General features: G+C 30.8%; 1 protein-coding gene and 1 long non-coding RNA gene across 6 annotated transcripts; one reads left to right on the forward strand and one right to left on the reverse strand.

Annotated features, from left to right (window-relative positions):
* The first annotated feature begins 223 nt into the window (after nucleotides 1–223).
* On the forward strand, nucleotides 224–6,202 carry LOC136972082 (uncharacterized). The gene is made up of 3 exons (XR_010880280.1): nucleotides 224–360; nucleotides 465–549; nucleotides 5,619–6,202. It is a non-coding gene; the product is annotated as an uncharacterized lncRNA (long non-coding RNA).
* LOC136972081 (receptor-type tyrosine-protein phosphatase T-like) lies at nucleotides 2,455–21,516 on the reverse strand. 5 transcript variants are annotated; one of them, XM_067266630.1, is made up of 19 exons: nucleotides 21,446–21,511; nucleotides 20,669–20,783; nucleotides 20,504–20,583; nucleotides 20,291–20,436; nucleotides 20,124–20,211; nucleotides 19,798–19,874; nucleotides 19,480–19,516; nucleotides 19,270–19,367; nucleotides 18,995–19,111; nucleotides 6,024–6,172; nucleotides 5,812–5,947; nucleotides 5,597–5,746; nucleotides 5,431–5,461; nucleotides 5,288–5,358; nucleotides 5,014–5,150; nucleotides 4,798–4,929; nucleotides 3,205–3,356; nucleotides 2,972–3,107; nucleotides 2,455–2,777 (listed from the first exon to the last, which is right to left on the reverse strand). In XM_067266630.1, the coding sequence occupies exons 1-15, from the start codon at nucleotides 21,480–21,482 to the stop codon at nucleotides 5,040–5,042; spliced, it is 1,443 nt and encodes a 480-aa protein (XP_067122731.1). In that variant the 5' UTR covers nucleotides 21,483–21,511; the 3' UTR covers nucleotides 2,455–2,777; nucleotides 2,972–3,107; nucleotides 3,205–3,356; nucleotides 4,798–4,929; nucleotides 5,014–5,039. The 5 variants fall into 5 exon arrangements, with proteins under 5 accessions (XP_067122731.1, XP_067122732.1, XP_067122736.1 ...); XM_067266631.1 differs by having other exon boundaries at nucleotides 2,456–2,777; nucleotides 20,669–20,762; XM_067266635.1 differs by lacking the exon at nucleotides 20,669–20,783 and having other exon boundaries at nucleotides 2,640–2,777; nucleotides 21,446–21,516.

Below are 21,516 nucleotides of genomic sequence, written 5' to 3' on the forward strand. Positions count from 1 at the left end.
GCGCCAATATAAAAAATCTATATTTCATTTCTTACTTGATTAATAAATTAAATTTAATTAGTTTTCTTTTCAGTTTATCGATTTTATAATAATAATTAGAAAAATAAAAATAAAAATACACTAAAAAATTAAAAAATTTTTCATTAACGAATTAAAATTGTAGGGGGCAGTAAGGAGGTATCAAGTTCGTCTGCTTTTATATAACTGCGTCACTAGTTTGGAGAAAATGAAATGATTTAAATATCTTTATTGGTAATATACTTTTAAAAATAAGTTTTTCCTATTAGATTTTATACGTCAAGTATTCTAATTTAATATCTGGTTAAATAAATTTAAATTTATAAGGAAATGTAGATGAAAGTACAGTACATTTAATAAGAACTGAAGTAGAGAATTTCTGTAATTTCTACGAATCTATCTATAAATGATTGCAAGTTATTTTCAATTCTGATTCATTTATATAGATATATACGAGATACATTATGAATAAATTATTCAAGCCAGATGAAAATGAATTATTCATTATCCAAGATGGCGTATTTCCAACTGGTAAGTATTTGTTTGATTTTATGTCTATATATTCAATATATACATCAATGAAAAATAACGTAAATGTATTTATGTTACACCAAAATACAGATTCACAACAGATTTTATATATTATATCCTTTATATAAATAATATATTTTTAAAATAATTTATACTATATATTTTGCACAAAAACAAACAAACATGTATCTGTTTTGGCTTTTACCTTTACAAAGGGGTTACAGAATTTGTAGGAACGTTATTAAAATACAAACATTGTTAAACATAATTGTAATTAGATAATAAATGATATAACTTAAATTAGTAAAACTATGTTAACATGTTTAATGAATAACAAAAAAAATTTATAAATTTTATATAACATTACAGAACTTAAACAAATCATATTAAAGTCAGTTGTCAAAAAGTATCCTTTAAGTGTTCAGTAAATTCACAAGATACAAAGAAATGATTCTTAGCATTATAAAATATATGTATATTTGATAATAGAATTATTACCAAAATATATATAGGCCTACTATTACCAAATGTATGTACAGTACATTAAATGTATATGTGAAAAAAACATTATATCTTAAAATATGATTATTTATATTTTTATTCACGTTGATTATATTTTCTTATATAGTATTATCATATTACAGATATTGATATAATTACAGATATCGTACTCACTTTTCATCAAACTTAATTTTTATGTATTGTAATGGGTTTTGTATTTATTAATAAGTATTTTATAATTTTGTTTAGAAATAATCTCATATTAATTCCGTTTTTATTGAATTCAAGTTTTTCAGAAAATTATTTTTATATTTATTCATAAGGATTCGTTTTTCATTGACATTTATATATTGATTCATTTTTTAAGTGAAATTTTTAAGAAAAACTGAGAATATAACGATATGAGAAAATAATCATGTGATTTATATGTACGTTGGAATTATAGAAAACTTTGCTAATGTTTTCCTATATTTAGATTTAACATTTTTATATTCATTATTTCCTCTAAACTCAAGTTTAACTTTCTAAATTAGGAACTATATCATGTGAGAATCTATATATTTGGAAAGGAAAAACAAGTCAAAATTTTACGGACTTGATAAGTAACATGAATTATACATTTAAATTGAGTCTACTCTATCAAATATGAGATAATGTTAATGTCCTATCGAAAGTTTTTCAAGATATTTGATAATAAAATATTAATTGATTTTATAAAATTTATCTAAAGATTTTATGGTAAAGGTAGAATTAATTTTATGTTTTGAGTTGATTTTATGCAGAAAATAAAAGTTTATATCAAAATTTTAAAAGTGTCTTTTTTCAGTAGGAACTATAATAATTCCTTAAACTATCTCAAAAATCAGAGAAGTAAATCTTAAGACACAACGTTTATACTTGATTTCTAGCTTGTTTTACAATATGGTTCATTCAAGCAAGTATTTTTAACTGAGAATTTAGAACAGTTACCACGAAAATGAGTTAACGTCAACAGCGATCAATAGAGTAATCAATCTTTTTAATATATGTAAGTAGGCCAAATTACCTTGTAGTAAGTTTATCATTCTATCGTCATGGGATCAGATTCGAACCTGATTTTAATTCAATGATTTATCTTAGGTAATATGGGTCAGGGTGTCACAATTTATTTTAAATAGATGCAAATTTATATTTAATTAATAAATTTATTTTAACAGAACGTAGAAATGGTGTCATCTAATATTAAAAATGTTTGAAATTTTTTATCTTAAATTATTCTTGACAGTATTGATAAATTCTTCTTTATAAGTAAGTAATAATTTATTTTTATATTTTAACAACCAACATATTAACATGTGTATAACAATAAATATATTGTAATTAGAGTGGAGTACAATTAATTTCAACATTTTCAATATTTTGTACTCATTTATTACACAAGAATAATAATAAAGTAACAAAATAAAGTTATCCCGATAATTTACAATTTTTATAAATTTTCAAAATTATATTACATAAATGCGATTTACTGATGTTTAATAGTCAAAAATTTACCCAAGAAAATTTTCTAATTCGATCATATTACAAACGTTGATAAAATACATCGCATTTATATTATTACATACTTTGTATAAATCTCGTATAGTGAATAATAATTACAATATCGGCAAATTTTACGAAAAATTTGCATAATCTTTAAACTTCTCTATAAAACATTCAGCGAAATGATAACAGAAAGTATACTGCTCCTAAAATGAAAATTGAATTCAATGTTAACTTTTTTTTTCTGTTAAAAGTTAAGCCATATCAATAGATATAAATGATTTAATATGAGTTAACATTTATATATTAAACCATTCGTGCAAATTAAAAATAAAACAATGCTATGTTTTATGGTTTGAAAGTTTTTATTCCGAAAATAGTTTTAAAATAACGAACTTACCAAGGACTCGATAAAATTTGAAGATGATTGTCTGACCGTCTTGACGGCCAAATATACGTCCACTTCATGCTCAAATTTGATTTTGTTAGAAATGAAATAGCATGCACAGAATATCCCAGATGCACGAACTCCATCTCTTCGAATGAAAAAATTTCACAATTCAATAAAATACAGATATCAAACAATTCTATTTTAATCATAACATAATATTTAATTATGATGTGTTTACATACAAACACTGAATAACTACTTGATGTTTAACAGTTTCTTGCTGCCACTTTTCCATCTTGTCCATTAAATCTATTAAACAATCCGCCGAAGAAGGTATCCTTTGGTCCGGTCGCCACGAAGACAAATGAAAATGCTTGATTATTTTTACCTTATTCTTTAATTTATCAAAAATATTTAACAATGAAATTACAGTACAATATAAAAGACGGCCGGATGGCCGAGCGTTCAAGGTGGCAGTCTACCGCCCTGGGTCTCCGGGTTCGAATCCGGACGGATCTATAAATCCCCAGGAATTTTTCGGGGGGTGGTCCGTCCGGATATGTCGGGCCCCGTCCCTCACCACCCGGCCGCCCCATTGTGGGCCTGGCCGAACCCATAATGGAATTGCTAAGAAGAAGCCTTGTTAATGCCCACAGGCGGAAAGAGTTATAAAAAAAATACCATATAAAATATATTTTGAGATTGCATTTCATCCGAATTATAACTTATTATAGAATCATGTCGCACAATTAACAAAAAATTATATGTTATATATCAATATTTTTACATTATTTAACACTATTTTTTTACTATCCTCTCAATAGGCACTAAAAGTGTATTTTGCATATCCATCATGGGTCCAGCCAAGTCGAGTGATGACAGTCTGAGTACGACATATCCGGGATAGCCTGCCCATGAAAAATTTGTTGGGTGGCTCACCCGAAGTCCGATTTCCCTCAGAGCGGCAGGCTGAGGCCTTAATCGCCCTGGCCACCCGAATAGCAAAATAAAATTAAAAAAACGTTATAAATATAAAATCTGAAAATATTTCAATTTTTCAACACATCAACTACAGGTATACCTCGAGTTACGTCGTTCTCGATTATACGTCGTTTGTCAAAAAAGTATATGGAAAAATAAAAATCAAGTTTAAGTCATTTTATTTGACTTTACATCCATCCACCACAAACATTGAAGTCGTAATATCATTAGAAAAGCGTTAAAAGCACATAAAATCATATTAAAATATGTACATTTACAGTAAATGTTAATATAATCATAAATCCTAGAGAACGAAACATGAAAAAATCTGTGTTTCTGTGTTGTCGTCTTATTTAGTGGTCTTTAAGTGCTCATTATTGGCGTTTTCCACCGTAGTTTCGACTTACGTCGTATCTATACAAGTAAATTCGACTTATGTCGCCTCTCCTGGAACCAATTACCGGCGTAATACCTGTATTAACAATAAATGTTAATAGTTGATGTGTTGAAAAATTTTAATATAACAAATGAAAATTTCGAATTTAAATTAATTTTACTTTTCGATTTCTTTTATTTGATCATTTTTGGTCACAAAAAATTAAAGAATTAGTTAAAAGAATATGAAAATTCATAAATTTTCAGATAAGTATTGTAAATAATTTGCTACAGAGCACAAACATTATGATAAATAAAAATAATCCAATTAAAATTCATTTGCATCATATAAAAACACTACATAACAATGTTAATTTATAACAAAAATTTAAAAACACTACATAAAATAAAGTTTATGTTAAACTGTGAAAGTATTAAACGACTAAACACTTTTGATTGGCATAAAAAATATCATTTACCTTATCCTCATTACATATGCATTTAAAATTTCTTATTATTAAATCTTGGTTGATTTCTTTGCTCATATATTCCAAAGAAAATTGCCCAAAATCGACAATAGCGCCTTCTCTAGGCCAATATCTATGAAAACCCTTCACATAATTTTAAAAAAAGAACATATTTAATATCAACAGAATTAGTGATAAAAATTCCGACTAATTATCAATCTTACTCACTTGATGTAGGACTGAATCTAGATCATTCAACAGCACAACTGTGAACGAATCGGTGTCACAAACAAACTTCCAAAACCTCTTAGTTTGGTTGGAGTGTGGAATCGCAGAAACAGCGAAAGCTTTCTTTTTTCGATAACCTTACAAAGATAAGATCAAGAGTGTTTCTTTTTAACATTTTTGAACTTATCTAGCAGGGTTATATTTAATATAATACGGAAAATTAGATTATTCAATACGAAAAATCTAATTTTTCGCATTAAATCATTTAACTCACATCTACGTGCAGAGAACCCATATTACTTCTTTTGATAGATTCGAATGATGAAAATGTGTTGAATAAATTTTCTGTAATGACATTCCAGAATATAAATTTAGTGCATACTTTAAAAAAGATTAAAAATGAATTGATTGTTTAACCTGTAGAACGAGGATACATTCGATTCAGTCTCTGGAAAAAAAATTCTCAGTAACTTTTTCTATAAAAGTTTGGAGTTTTTCTTAAAAGCATAAGCAAAAGCAGTTTTTATGTCATCGATTAATATAAATAATATTTCATTTTTATAGTTAACCAATATGAATTTACTTTGAATTCGTTTTCTATATAGGTAAGACCTGTGTATGGATCCACTGACTTTAATTCACATAACCATTTCGGGAAATTTTTGGGAGGTATGGATGTATTGAAAGGCCATAGTGCATCTAGAATCGTCTCATAAATGAATATGTACTGTTCCTGATTTTAAAAAAGCAGAAATGTAGTGATATTTAACTGTAGATTTCATAACAAAATTTACTTACAGCGGTTTCCACCATGTTCATTCTCTGATGTCTTATTTCTCGTACGCATTTTGGAAGATTGACATGTTCTTCCCATTGTATCATGTCCATCATGTAATCTAGAAGGATGAATGCCCCCGTACGACCAACTCCGGCACTAAAAAGGTTATTTTATATAATTTACCTATAATATTTGATGTACTTTGCCAAATGCTAATATTTAAATAGTTTACCTAGAATGTACTATAATTGGGCCTTGATTTGGAGGTTGATAATCTCGTATTTTCCCAATGAAAATTAATAAAGATGACGTATATAGAGGAATACTCTTTTGTGACCATGTTGTAAAATGAAACTGTTTAACTTGATTTATTTCATTATCCTGCAAATAAAATTAATTTGGTATTTTGAATTGTAAGCCTACAGTAAGTTAATTTGCATAGTTTTATTTACATATTTTAAAAGAATCACGTTCAACATTCCGACTTTTGTATTAAGTCAGAATGTTGTAGTTGTATGTAAATATACTTTGAATAGACTACACTGTGTATATTTACACAGTTCATTCAAATCATAGTCTACGCATCATTCGATAATAGAATTTTTCAAATTTCAGATTATCTTAGGGGCCGTCCATAAATTGCGTAAGGTATTTTGGGGTGGGTGGGAGTCAAGGATTTCTTACGATCTTACTCAGGGTTAGGGGGTAATAGATCTCGTCTTACTTAATATTCTTATTTTTATTTTTTGATCTCGTTGAGTGGTGGAGCTTTGAATTTGGCTTTAATTTGGCGGTTTCTATTAAGAACGCTCGTTGTACTAACGCCATCTCTTGTGACATGTTAGAATAATAACGCTAGCAGACTCACGCTGTACTGTTGGAGAAAGGCCGTGTGGTGGCTCTCTCTCTCTCTCTCTCTCTCTTTTTTTTTTTTTTTTTTTTTTTTTTTTTATTAGAATAAGTGCACCACTCCTATGAATGTATAACACTAAGAATACATAAACCAAAATACATGATACAAAGTAAACATAAAATTAGTATTCGGCTTTTAGTGAAAACTAAAATGTAAAACTAGAAATTAGAAATTATGAATAGTCTTTTCTTCCATATTTTTTTAACATAATTGTAAAAAGCATCAAACAGTGGCTTCTGAACTAGCTTATCGAGTGGACATGACCACCTGAAACTATGCGTAAAGATTTCTAATTTCAGAATAAGTCTATCTTGATCGTAAATTGTACAATGATAGATCATATGGTCGACGGTGTCTAGGTTTTCTGTAGAGCAAAAGCAAGAGGCAGTTTCTGCCCGGTTATACATCGCCAGGTAGCTTCTAAAATTACCATGCTCAGTAAGTAGTTGAGCAGTAGCAAACGTTAAATCTCTAAGTGGCGATGAGAACCTACATTCAACACTAGGAAAATAAAGTCTTGTTATTCTACCAGTTTTACTGCTCAACCATTGTTGATTCCACTTTTGCATAGCATTGTCATAAATATAATTTTTAAGGCTGCTACTTGAGAGAGGGGTGTGAGTGTAGTCCAAGTCAGTGTCATTTTCAGCTGACTTAGCCTCAAAGTTGGCTTTTTCATTTCCTAGTATGCCAGTATGGCCAGGAACGAATTATCTTATTTACAAGATTTTTAATATGGTGCTAGATATATACAATTTTATTGCTATTGTAATTGGGATTAATAGAGCTTTTAGGACAAAGTAAGAATCACTATAAATGTTGATAAACAGAGTTTTGTTTGGTGGTGAAGTGGCCCACTTGAACAGCTTGGTAGACAGCATCTTCTTCAGCTTGATAGATGGAGGTATGTGGGGGTATCTGTACCTTCTAACATATTTTGGGCAAAATATGTCAGTTTGGAGGAAGATACAGATACTTGAGCCGACATGAAGCCCCATCTGTGTAGATATTAATGTCTGTATGGTTATCCATGGAGGAAGCAGATGACACCAAATGTACCCTGGGGATAACCTTGTTCACAGGATGATAATCAGAGATAGTAGGGTAATTGCAATGTGGTAGCATATGAACAGCCGTAGATAGGAGTAGGGCCCGTTGTTGAGCCTTTGATGTTTGTAGTTCTGATGTAGTAGTTTAGAACCTTTTCTACAATATATAGTGGCAAAGGAAGGAGCTCTGCCAGTATCAGAGAAACATTAGTAGAAACAGTTCTACAGCACTTTAAAATTCTGATGGCAAACTGTCTTTGAAGAGAGAATAATTTACTTGATACTGAATTTTTACTAGCTACATGATCCCAGCTAGAGGCCGCGTAAAGTAACATTGGTTGTATTGCCCCATTATATAGAGTTTTACATGCTTTATGATTTAGTCCTCGGTGCACCTAGCACATTTTACCAGCATGTAGTTTATTTTCTTAGCCTTAGCCAAGATGTAATCAATATGGCAACAGAATGTGGGTTCTCTCTAGTCTCTCTTCTTTTATTTTGTATGACATTTTTGTTTACACGTGCACTTGCTAGTCGATCTATCAAAGTTTTCTGCGCCCTTTTGTGAAAATTAAAATTAATATAAAAATGAATATTATGACGTTGATTAATGATGATAATAATAAAAAGATTCAAGTATCGACACAAAAACCTTTATAATGTAGCCTTTTCATTCAAATTTCTAACGTTTTCGGCCATTTTGAAAGGTTTTTGTGTCCATACTTGAATAGTAATTAAGTGCAGTTAAAGAAGAAAATAAAAAGATTGTTAATAATTAAAAAATAAAGTTTTTAAAATAAATTGTTATTGTTCATTCGAATTCATTAAATTTTTATGTTTTTAATTTGTTCACATAAAGTATTTAATAAATAATAGTACATATTAATTAACTAATTAATCTATATATATAATCGAGACGAGTTGATAATAATAATAATAATAATAATAATAACCACCTGGTCGTGGTGGGAGAGCCCAGTAATTTTACTGATCCATAGGGCAATGCAGGCTGGAGCATAAGCTCCTGGTCGGGACACCCATGCCAGTAAGGTCTATGGGGAGAAATGAAGCTAAGAGTGACCACACCCACATTCTGTGGAGATATTTATTATGGTAATAACTAGATCAAAGTGTGATACCGGCTCGGATGTCGCCCGGGTTAACAAGGTCCGCGTTCGTGGGTTAGGCAGAGGCTCACGTTCGAAAAATAGGCCACAGTCTCCCTTGGTTACCAGTGGTGAAAGCAGCACCGGCCCAAGCATGGCTACTGCAATGCCCTCAACAGATGTGAGGAATCAACCCAGCCTTGGTGTTTCTGTGGCAATGCATCCACAGACCACAAAGGCTGGAAAACCACGCCAACGGATGAAATGGACAGTAGAAATGAACGAGTTTATCATCCGTAATTATTACACCATCACAAAACTCGAAACAAACATGACAGCATACAGACAACAACTACACCATAAATTCACACAACAGAAACACATACATCACACTACAGAATGCCACTATATTGAATACATGTCATATTGTGAGAAAATTCCTGAATACAGACACACACACTGATACACTTCTTTAATTTCTGTTTTGGTTACTATGCCTTGACTTTGGTCCGGCATGGTACACAGCCACCGGTGTTAACCGAGTATATCTCACTTAACCCAACATAATAATAATAATAATCAGCGCAGGGCTCAAACAGTTAGGAGTTGAAAGTTGAAATTTGGTACATAGTTACGGTACGTGACGAAAACGCACTCTAAGAAGGGATTTTTCGAAATTCCTCCCCACGGGGAGAGGGACAAGATTAAGTCTTAACACTTCCATCAACAATGGAAGTGTTAAGTAACAATGGAGAACAAGAGAAAGCGACGTGCAAGATTTACGGGCGCTGGAAGGAAAAAAAAAAGAAAAAGAGTAATACGTTAGAACATATTCGATTTTCAAATTTAAACAGATTAGTTCGGTTTTTTCTCGACTTTTCTTCTTAAGAACATTCGATGAAAATCGAACGATATAATCAGAACACGTCGTGAAAATCGAACAATATTAGAATATTCGATTTTCAAATTCGACCTTTCTTTAGAAATATTTAGTTTGTTGATGAAATTACTTTTTTTCTTCTGTGACTATAACGTAATAATTTTAATCTTTGCTATCGTTACTTTTGCCCGAGAAACGCCGGGCCTATCTGCTAGTAATTATATATTTTGGACCTAAGGTTTTGGGTTTCACAAAAATATTTTCTTTTTTTGTTAAAATCTTTCTATAAAATCATGTAAAATATTACGTAAGAGAGGGAAGGGGCGGGGGATCGACAAAAATATTACGGTTTATTACACAGGGGTGAGTGGGGTGTCTAGAATGGCCGAAATCGCCATTACGTAATTTATGGACGTCCCCTTAGATCAGACCTGGCCAACCCGAAATTGTTTCGCGGGCCACTTTGATCACGCGTAACATTACGATGGACCACAATTTAGGCAAATATGCTTTTAAAAAAGTAAAATAAATACAAAATGAATAAGATTTTATTCTTATACCAAGAGTTCATACTCGCACTTGTGCATTATAACAATGAGACATGCAAATTTTCATTTATTTAATTGTTTTGGTATACACATAACGGGAAACAAAAGTTTTAATAGATATATAATATCGCTTAGCGGGCTACACAATTTAACGTGACGGGCCGCGGGTTGGCCAGGCCTGCCTTAGATGATGGAATCTACCGGAACTTTTTCATTCTGGATAATATATTAAATGGTTATATTAAATATTCGTTTCGTAATTATCCAATTATTTGGGACGTAAATAATACACATTTTACATTTTTTAAATAACAAGACTAAATAAAATATGTACTAATAGTATTAATATTAAACCTAAGTTTATTTTTTATGCAAATTTTTGCCACTGTTAACTGTCCCTATGAAAGTAGTCAATTATTTCTTCTTTTGCGGTTAAGTGTGCTGTTGAGAATGATGTTTTTGTTATCTATTTTAATCGTGTTTTTGAAAGATGCTGTTTGTATTCCGCATGAATAAGGTTTTTTACTTTTTTCAAAAAGGCAATGAAATTAAGTCATTTTATGAGTTCCAGAAGTCAAAATGAAGTTTCAATATAGCAATACATAGATGTGTTTTAGTGTGCGGACAAATGTAATGTATGAAGCCTAGATCAAAGGTTAGTTTTGTCATTTATTTTAGATTTGAGTTTTGTAGGATTGAGCAATTGCCTAAAATTGGAGTTCTGAATGGGGATAGATCCCAAAATTTAGACTAAACGAACTAAAAATGTCAAAGGATTTATATTTAGAAGTGTCAAACACAAAATCGTGTTAATAATAACCACATGGCTTTTTTCCACCTTTATTTAGTTGATTTATATTTCTAATTATGACCTTGGCGGATATTCGCCTCCAAACTTTTGCTTGTTTAACACGCGATAGGCTTAACGAACCGCTCAGCGTGACTCGATCTCTTCCCAGAAGTAATCTGTGTAATGACGTTTGTCGTGTTTTATGAATTTTCTGCAGTGACGGATTACCCAACAAGTGCGCGACTAGGCTCGAAAGGCCATAAAACATATATACACGGTGGGAAAGAAGTCTCTTAACATCCTTGCTACAGTATATAGAATGTACCCAAAGTTAATACGCTCATGTCAGGAACACATTACTGAGATTGCGGTCAAAGTTTTCAACTCTAAAACGTGAACGTCGACGTTCAATGTTTACGTTTTAGAGAGGAAAACTTCCGCCGCAACCTCGCTATTAGGCCAAGGAGGAAACAGATTGATGTGTGTTATACGCACGGCCGCCATTAAGATGGCGGCCATATTGAATGCAACTTCGAAACTGAGAAGGAGGTCATGGGACACATAATTTAGGGTCATAATTTCACAAGTAATTGATTGCTAAAAAATTTGATAGGCCTACCTCGAACGGTTATAGAGTTATACACGTTACATGATGTGCTCATTGTACGTTCTTTAGGTACGGTACATTAAGTGACTTTCTTTTCTACCCTGTATGTCCGCCCTAAACAGTGGCATAATTCATAAATTGGGATTTTATTATCTTTTTAATATGACTAGGTATATTCTGGGAAACGAAACTGAACTCTGCGGCGTTGGTTTTACAGTTTCGGCTTGACATAATTGTAACGTTATGTCTGAAGCAGTTTAAAACCGCAGGTTCGTGGGAGGCCATGCATCTCCAACGTCCAGCACCGGATCTAATAGTTGCGAGGCCCGATTGAATTTTTTTGCGGGGCCCCTCAAACTTTAAATAACAACATTAATTAACGGTTAATTTACATATTGAAATATGTTGTTTTATTTTTCATAACAATATACCTAGATATTTATTTTTGTAACGTGTACTATTTTTAAATATATAAATTTTGATGTGATGACGGGCCCCTTCAAGCGCGGGGCCCGATTGGCACCAATCGCTCCAATCGCCTCAAATCCGGCTCTGCCAACGTCATAACGAAAAAAAAAAATTAGGAAACGTTTAAAACATGCACATGTGCACATGCAGGACATACGTGTGCGTGTTTTCAAAAATTGATTTTGTGACATCGTGCATGTTAAATGTGCGCCATAAACATCAAAATAAAAGTTTGTTGTAGAGATCAATGTAAATGGCAGCAATCGTAAACTCATTTGACATACAGCGCGCGCCCAGTTTTAAATCGGAAATCGGACCATAGACTTTACGTGGCAAATTCTGACCTCGAATATCTCAACCCTTGGATCGAATTTCAAAACTCCGGCTTCGTGACGACATCGACGTTGCCGAGTTATAGATATAAGCTACTCTGTTCCGAAAGGATAGAGACACTGTGAAATAATGAACACATTACAAAACAATAAAAAGAACTTGCTTATTGGTTTATTATATCATATAATAATAATAATTTTATGAAAAAGCAGTAATAAAATAAAAATGTAAATGAATGTTAACAACGTTGTGCAGGACATACTAGTCAGAAAATGAGAGAGTCAGTTGTACATAAATAATAAATGATTTTATAAGATATTTCCCTTCCTCATCTGTGATTTAACGCCAAGCAACAGTTTTTGCCTTTTTAATGATTTCACTGATGCATACTGCTTTCCATTCCTATATACTTTCTTTGCTAAGATACATGTTCTGATGTTAATCCTATAGAAAACACGTGAACCAGTGGATGATTTCTGCACAGGGGCGCCCGGAACCTCATAAATCAAGGGGGCTTCAAAATTCAGCTCTCAAAATTAAAAAAATTATTTTAATTACTTATTTTTTCATACTGATAAATTATTAATTATTTTTATTATTTCCTAAATTAAATTGCTCTTAATTATTTACCAAACAATAATGGAATATATTATAATAATTTACAAATAAATTTCTATTATTCGTAGATTACTAGATTTTTGAAATACAAATCAGTAGTAAATTTTGAAATGAATTATTTTTTATATCCTTGGATTACTAGATTTTTTTTTGTTTTTAACACTTACCTATTGAAACTTAATAATTCTTGTACCAATAAGTTTCAATTTTCATAATTAATACAATCTGAACATTAGTGACCTTTTTAAATACAGCCAGGCAGTTGTAATTTTATCTTGGTTAATTTTTAATGTTTTTTTTTTTTTAACTCTTTCCGCCCTGTGGGCACTAAGAGGGCCTCTTTTAGTAGGCCCATTATGGGTTCGGCCAGGCCCACAATGGGGCGACCGGGTGGTGAGGGACGGGGCCAGACATATCCGAACGGACCACCCCCGAAAAATTCCTGGGGATTATTCGACCCGTTCGGATTCGATCCCGGGTCCCCCAGAGCGGTAGGCTGCCACCTTTACCGCTCGGCCAATTCACTCCTACTTTTCCACTGTCTTGAATTTTATACTATCCCGTATGCTATTTTGCATATTAATTGCAATATAATGCTGAAGCAGAGATGGCCCTCTCATTTTGGGTCAAGTAGCATATATCCTTTACAACGTTGTTAAAATGTCATTTATTTTTTATTTTATTACGGTTGTTTTGGTAAAATTATTATTATTATACGCTATCATAATAAACCAATAATCAATTTACTTTTATTGTTTTGTAACGTTCTTTATAAACAAATATGAAGGGGAAGAAATGACGGTTCATGTCGCAAAAGTACAGAAAATTGGGAGTTAAACCAATTGGACCAAGGAGTGACTGATTAAATGCTAACTCACGAAGGGTCACAGGCAGACATCAGTTCCTTTTGCCTTTTTTTACTCGTGTGGGTATGGTGTACAGCTCTCATAAGGCTCCAACAGCCTCATTTGAGCTGATTTATAGCAGGAAGGGCCATTGTCTAACTTTCCTGCATTTTAGATTGAAATTGTTAATCTAAGCTACGGGTAGCTGATAGTTTACTTACGCCGTCAACTAGTAATACATAAATGATTTAACTTAACTAAAATAACATTAAAATTACTTAATTTTTTGTTAACTGTTATTTTAAACTAAACTTTGCATTTTTATAGAAAAAATGACCAGCATTAATTGAGTTACTTTCCCGGCAATAAAATTTAAATTTTGTGTGGCGCCATCTGTTATGAGATTTTATTTTAAAAACTTTTTATATTCTTAATTATTATTATTAATTTTGAGGGCGGAGATGAGTTTTAAAAATATTTGTAAATTCTAACTAGTTAAATCTTCGTTAAATCCGATTCCAGTAGAGAAATGACAAAGTATGAACCCTATGATCTCTCTTCCCACCCATTGACATTTAAACACCAAAACTTAATAGCGAGGTTGAGGCAGAAGATTTCATCTCTAAAACGTGAACGTCGAGCGCCGCTAACAAGATAGCGGCGCTTGACGTTCGACGTACACGTTTTAGAGATGAAAACTTCTGCTGCAACCTCGCTAATAACATCAATTCCCCTAATATACAAACTTCCCTTCAAAATTTCAGAAATTTTCGACAAAAGGCACAATATTAAGTTTTCAATGTGGGTAAACAAACTCGTACCTCTTACGCACACTAATGTCCAAAGGTAAAAATCCCAAATATTTTGCATTTCTCGACGCTTAAAGGTCCCCTGAATTCGAAAATGTAAAAATCTTTGGGGGAGTCATTTTTTGACCACCATACTTTCTCTCTGTTGTATATAACAGCCAGGAAAATAATAAGGTTGTAATGTTCCTGATTAAAGAATTTCAGTAATTTATTTATATTTGCAATAATTTTGATTAGTTTCACATTCATGCTAATTTATATATCTATATATATAACCCATTCAACAGGTGTCCGTCCGTCCTTCCCGTAACCGTTTGATAACCGACACTAGAGGCGCTCCTATCGTGTGTCATATTTCAAACATTCAAATTAAATTAACAATTTTAATTATTATTTAAATTAACAATATAAATTATTATTATTCATTTGGCCAATACATTATTATTTGGTCAATATAACAATATAAATAATTCAGTATATTTGTAATAGGAATTTATTACTGTCACGGAATGCCTGTAATGTTCACTAGGGGGCGAATAACGAAAAACCGGATAGATTTGAACCGCTACGATAAAACGATAAGTGAAATAGTTAAGCTAATATCTATATGTATAACCCATTGAACGCGTGCCTGTCCGACCGTCCGTCCGCGTAACGGTATGCCAAAAACGGGCACTAGAGGCCTATCGTGTATTATATTTCAAACATTTAAATTAACAATATAAATTATTATTTAAATTAACACCCACTAGGGGCACCCTAGCGAATGTTACCAGCGAAGGTAAATAAACAAATTAAACTATTTTAAAGTATTTATAGAATGTTTAATAACACTAAATAATGATTTTTAATTATCATAAAATTTGTAATGAACGCCCACTAGGGGGCGTCCCGGGCTCCTAGTAATATAGAATATAACAATTTATATTACCGTATTTTACGGACTATAAGACGCACTTTTTTCTTCGAAAAATTGCCTCCAAAATTCAGGTGCGTCTTATAATCCGTAGCGTCTTATAGGTATTTTTTTAAAAAATTGTTTAAAAATTAAGGTGCGTCTTATAGTCCATAGCGTCTTATAGTCCGTAAAATACGGTAATGTAATTTAATTTTATAAAATCCGTTATATATTAGCCTATATGCAACATAATATAATATTAATTATGTATGTTCGGATTATGATGTAAATAACTAAAATATCATTTGTGAAATTGACTGAAATGAAACTAGATGAAAAAAGAAAAGGACAGCAAGAACTAAGAAAAGGTACCGGTACATATTATATTGGAATAGATGAAATAAACAATACAAATAGTTACGCACGGTAGTTAATGAAGATTTACAAAATTACACGGAGGAAATGGAAAGGAAGAATAAGTTTCAATACAAGAATCGAAGTACGGAAAAGAGCAGAAAGATTATGACTATGAATATGGCGACCAGATATATTTAAACATAAAATGGGATACCATTGAGAAAGGAAAACGAACAATTGCATTTTATTAATATTAAAAACATATTTTATACTAACTGACCATACAAATACTACTAGTTATAACTCATAAAAAAGTTTTTGCTTTATTTACCATGGTCTGGTAGCCTTATTCAATTTTTTTCAAAATTATTGACAGTGAAAACATCGTTATAACACTATACGATGAATATACAGTAGAGCATCGATTATCCGACCCCCGATTAACCGACTTATCGGTTAACCGACCGCGTTCTAATCGGCAAATTCAAATGTCCGCTAGTGATGTGGCGCTACAATATTTGGTTATGTCTTGGCTACCCGTTTTTGTTATTTGTTATTTGTTATTGTATATTGTTTTTGTTAAATTTTTGCATGTTTTAGCTGGCAGCACTGGCTCGACCATGAAAGGGAGGCTAGTATTTAAACCAGGCCTAATACACTATACTAATAATGTATTTTTTCATACTTTTCGGTTATCCGACTTTTCAGTTATCCGACCAACCCCAGTCCCCAATTAAGTCGGATAATCGATGCTCTACTGTATAACGATTTAGAAACTAAACCACAATGGCAGACTTTATATCATATAAATGCAGAAGAACCTACAGGTGTTCCAATTAAAAGCTATCAAACAGTAAACTCGAGTTTGTCTTAAAACCAAGTCTTTTAATCATGAGATAAAGTTCAGTTGCATAGCGAATAAAAATTTCTTCTGTCAACTAAACTTTGTCTCCTGATTAAAACTGACTTTATTATAAGATAAACTTGGATAGTCTTGTAATATATTGATATAATGTACTTTATTATACGAAGACTATATTAGCGAGGCTGAGGCCGAAGTTTTAAACGCGAAAACGTGTACGTCGGACGTTCGGCGCCGCTTTCCTGTTATTGAAACCGCTAGTGAACGTGAACTGATTGTTTGAGTATGATGGTTAAGTTTTTTATTTATATTGGTTTTATGATTTTACAGATGTATATTATATTGGTTTTAAGGTATTATAAATGTATTGTATATAGTAGGGTTTCTCATTTTCCGGTCTTTTGCTTGTCTTGGGATTCCGAGATAAAACTGAACTGTTTCCCGGGAAATCCCGGGATAGAATTATTTTTAAGATATACAAAATATCTTGAAATCAAATGATTATATATAATTATTTTTCATTTTTTAATGTAATTTAATACATTCTGCAACCTCCAAAATCATATTAATAATGCTGTGTAAGATATATATTAAAAATCACCTTTTGAATTACGTAGAAATTTTCACAAATAGAAAAAAATTATTAAAGTTTGCTGGAAACTGCATAAACAACAATAAACACAAAAAAATGTTTTGAATTGAGTTGAAATTTAAAAAAAAAAAAAAAAAATCTTAGATCGAACTTCTAACTTAAAAGTTAATTTTCTTTTTCAAATAAAACATATAAAACTTTACAATAATATTTTCTATTAATATTTTAAAAAGCAAAAATGGTCAATACTCCAATCACTGGATCTGATTCTTATTTAACTAATGAAAAGTTCTGCTACCGAGAATGCCCTTTCCGATTCAATTCATGTGGTTGGAATCGTCTTTAATGCATTTAAGAGAAGACAAATATTATGTGTTTTTCACCTGTATCCTGAAAGATTTCTTGTTCGTTTTTGAGACTGTAGTACTTCTTTTGTTCCCTAGTATTCTTGATTTGTCTACCTGGACTGCTTTAATAGAAACATCAAGCTTATAGCCAAATAATTCGGCAGTTCGTTTGTCTTTAATAATCAGGTTTATGAAGTAAAACTTCATCCTTTCAGATTTCGTACTCGTTTGTATCCTTGCCCAATTTGCACAACCTGGCGTTATGCAGTTATCGAAGCTACTGGGCATGGTTAAAAATTAAGACAGCATAAGCACAATTATTCCAGATATTACAGGTTCTGACAAGTAAAGAATTTTGAGAGTCCTGCCACAAATAAGTTACGTATTGATTATTGACCATTTGTGACATGCCATAAAGAGCAAATATTTAAAAAAAAAAACCTAATAAGTAGGTTTAAAATTAATAAATACAAACGAATTCTGACAGTTTATGAGTTAATTATACTTTCTATTTGCAAAATTTCCTTAACATTAACACAAAATAAGACAAAAGTGAATTTTTAAGAAATTTGCGAGATTTTCCGGGTTAAAAATCAACCAGGATCCTGGGATCCCGTTTGAGAAACCCTAGTATATAGTATGACGTAAGATCCCGGTTTTTAATTTAGATAAGATAGATATAAGTTTCATTATAGGTACCGGTACATAAACATTTTTAATTGTATATAAGGTTTTAAAGTATATACAGTAGATTTTATATGGTTATATATAGGTATATAGTTATACATTGGTTTTATAGTTATTTACATTTATTGCTACCGTTGTACCACCTTTATTGAGAGTTAGTTCGTAAATGGCATGAAATCACAGCTTTCCGTTTCTTACTTAAATGTAACCAGGAAGCGAGAAGTGATTGCAATTTGACTTATTCAACATAATTATACGATTCATTTTAGATTAATACATTGCATATTGCTGTTTAATATTACATCTTTATTCTTGTGAAACTGATTTCTAATAAAACGGCGACAGAATCATGTAATATATGAGAAAAATTTTTAGATAAAACTACAGATTTTTAATAAAAAATTTTAAAATTTTAAAAAAGAATTGTTATCAATTATTTTTTATAACAAAGATTTCATCATGTTACAGTTATAATTATAAATAAATACACTAACCTTAGAAATTAGGAAGGTTCTGATAGTGAAGTCGGCATAAACATCTTGATCCATTAGTTGAACTTTCAGATTTCCATACGTATCTGTTTTCTTCGGCCAATATTTTTTGCATTTGGTCTATAAAATATTTAAAATTTAACTACACATTTACCTAAATTTTACAATTTATCTTTCTAACACAAGAATGGTCATTTTTAGATCTATAATAATTGCACTTTTTCTTTAAAATTTTTAACTGATTACAAATTTTTTTTTACATTTTTAATAAAAATTACCTCTCCATTTTCTACTAGATTCGTGATCATCACAATTTTAGAGCACTTTACCTGCCACACCATACGCCAAAAGTCCACCATTCTTAATGGCGTAGGACCTTAAAAACAGTTTGATATTATCTTCATTGATGATTTTAGTTCAATTCTTATAATAAACGAAAAAAATTAACTTAAATTTAACAAAATTGATATTACATAATAATTATTTACCTTGCGTAGCGATATACTTCTTTTCTATCTTATATCCCTGTAATTAATAAAATTCGTAAACGCTTGCCTTGATATTTTAGAACAATGGTGTCCAAACTACGGCCCCTGGCCAAATCCGGCCGGTCATACGTTAATTCGACTACGATCATATTTGACTCATCACTTATAGAAAATATCAGTAGAAATATTCCATACATACAAAAAGTAGACCTATACAAAACATTTGTGACCCGCCTATTTATAGCTTATGCGCAATTTTGGCCTGTTAATCGAAAAGTTTGAGCACCACTGCTATAGAATAATAATGCTGATACTTACATTAATATAATTGGCATTAATATAATCCGAATAAGAATCATTAGGTAAAACGTCCAAAATAACTCGAGTGTGATCATCTAAAATTATTTAATGCATTAAAATAAGAAGAATCTTTTTACGGCATAATCTTTCATTAGTTTTCAATTGTTAAATAAATGTGAACATACTTATACCATTATAGCAAATATAAAATAATAAGTTGTTATAAATACAATAAAAATCAGTTAAGAGAGAATTTTAGTAGACTGGTCTAACAATAATAATGAGATTTTTAAACACTTATTAAAATTAAATTTTTTCCTTTTAATGTTAAAAATTTTACTAACAGGGAAGAATATTTTCATATCTATTTTTCCGTTTATTTTCTTTTAGCGTCGCAATTTTGCAGGCATACAAACGTTCATTGGTAATTGACTAAAAATTGTCAATGAAATTAATTAAAATTGTAACAGATTCAGAATTTTATTTATTTTTAACTTGTATATATACTTACTTCAAATTCTTCTACCAATCTATTATCATTTCTTCTTTGAACGACATATTCTTCTAATTTTGATGTGTGAACACGCTTTTCCCAGCCTTCGTCAATTTCATTACTGATTTCTTCTAATGCGTTGTTACTAAAAGACCATCCTGATTCTGCGATATAAGTGATTTTAATAATTGATTCGTTTATTACTTATAACTTTATATAAAACGCTCTCACCTCTACTTTGAATAGTCCACATGTCGTCTAAGCTTGTTTCGCCCGTCTTTCGTTTCTTTAAATAGTTTTTGGCAAGAAAACTTAAAATATAAATACATTCATTAAAGACGAATATTGAACAAAGCGGAAACTTAAGGTTTTTATAAAAACAAAACAAAAATTCACCATAAACACAAGACTATTACAAAAAGGATGATACAACCTAAGCCCGAAAAAACTCCTATCAGTAATATATGGTTATTTGCTTGTCCACTTTTATCTGAAACATACAAAGTATCATCTAAATTAATGTATTGAATATTACTATTTTTACTTCAAAAAAAAAAAAAAAAATTAAGAGGGGCTTGTATTATTATTTAGCTGCTTATGAAAATTTTCATTTCTTTATAAATCCTTAAAATGGAAGTGGAATATCTTAAAATTATCGGAATAGAAGATATTTTTTATTTATGAATTATTTAAAAAAAAAACAAAAAAAAACAATAATTAACACAAGTAAATCTGAAAATCCTCATGATTTAAGAGAGATGTGTGTCTGAAGGTAATTTATATTTCTACAATTCGAAGTTCTGGTAAGTAGATATTTTCCTCCAAATAACCTAGCAGAATATTTTTTATTTAAAGCTTTTATTTAGAAAACAAAATTAATAATATAGTTTGATGAAATGAAAAATATTTAGAGCTTTTGTTTCAGTCAATAGTTGTTTCTAAATAAACGTTAAAGATAATTTCAAATCGAATAATATATATATATATATATATATATATATATATATATATATATTAAATTAACTGCCATTCACTTATCACTTAAAAAGTTAAAAAACTAAATACACTTAATTGAACGCAATAAAATAATTTCCGAAAATCTACATTTTAAATTTTCTTTAGGTCAATTGTTTTATAAGATTTTAAGTTTTAACTAAAAATATGTCATCTTACCTTCATTTGAAGTCCGATTTGAACGATTTTCAGACATAATAAAAAATGTCACTATCGATCCCGTTGTGATA

This window comes from Centruroides vittatus, unplaced genomic scaffold (genome assembly GCF_030686945.1).
Source record: "Centruroides vittatus isolate TY-2023 unplaced genomic scaffold, ASM3068694v2 contig_2787, whole genome shotgun sequence".
Taxonomy (NCBI): Eukaryota; Metazoa; Arthropoda; class Arachnida; order Scorpiones; family Buthidae; genus Centruroides; species Centruroides vittatus.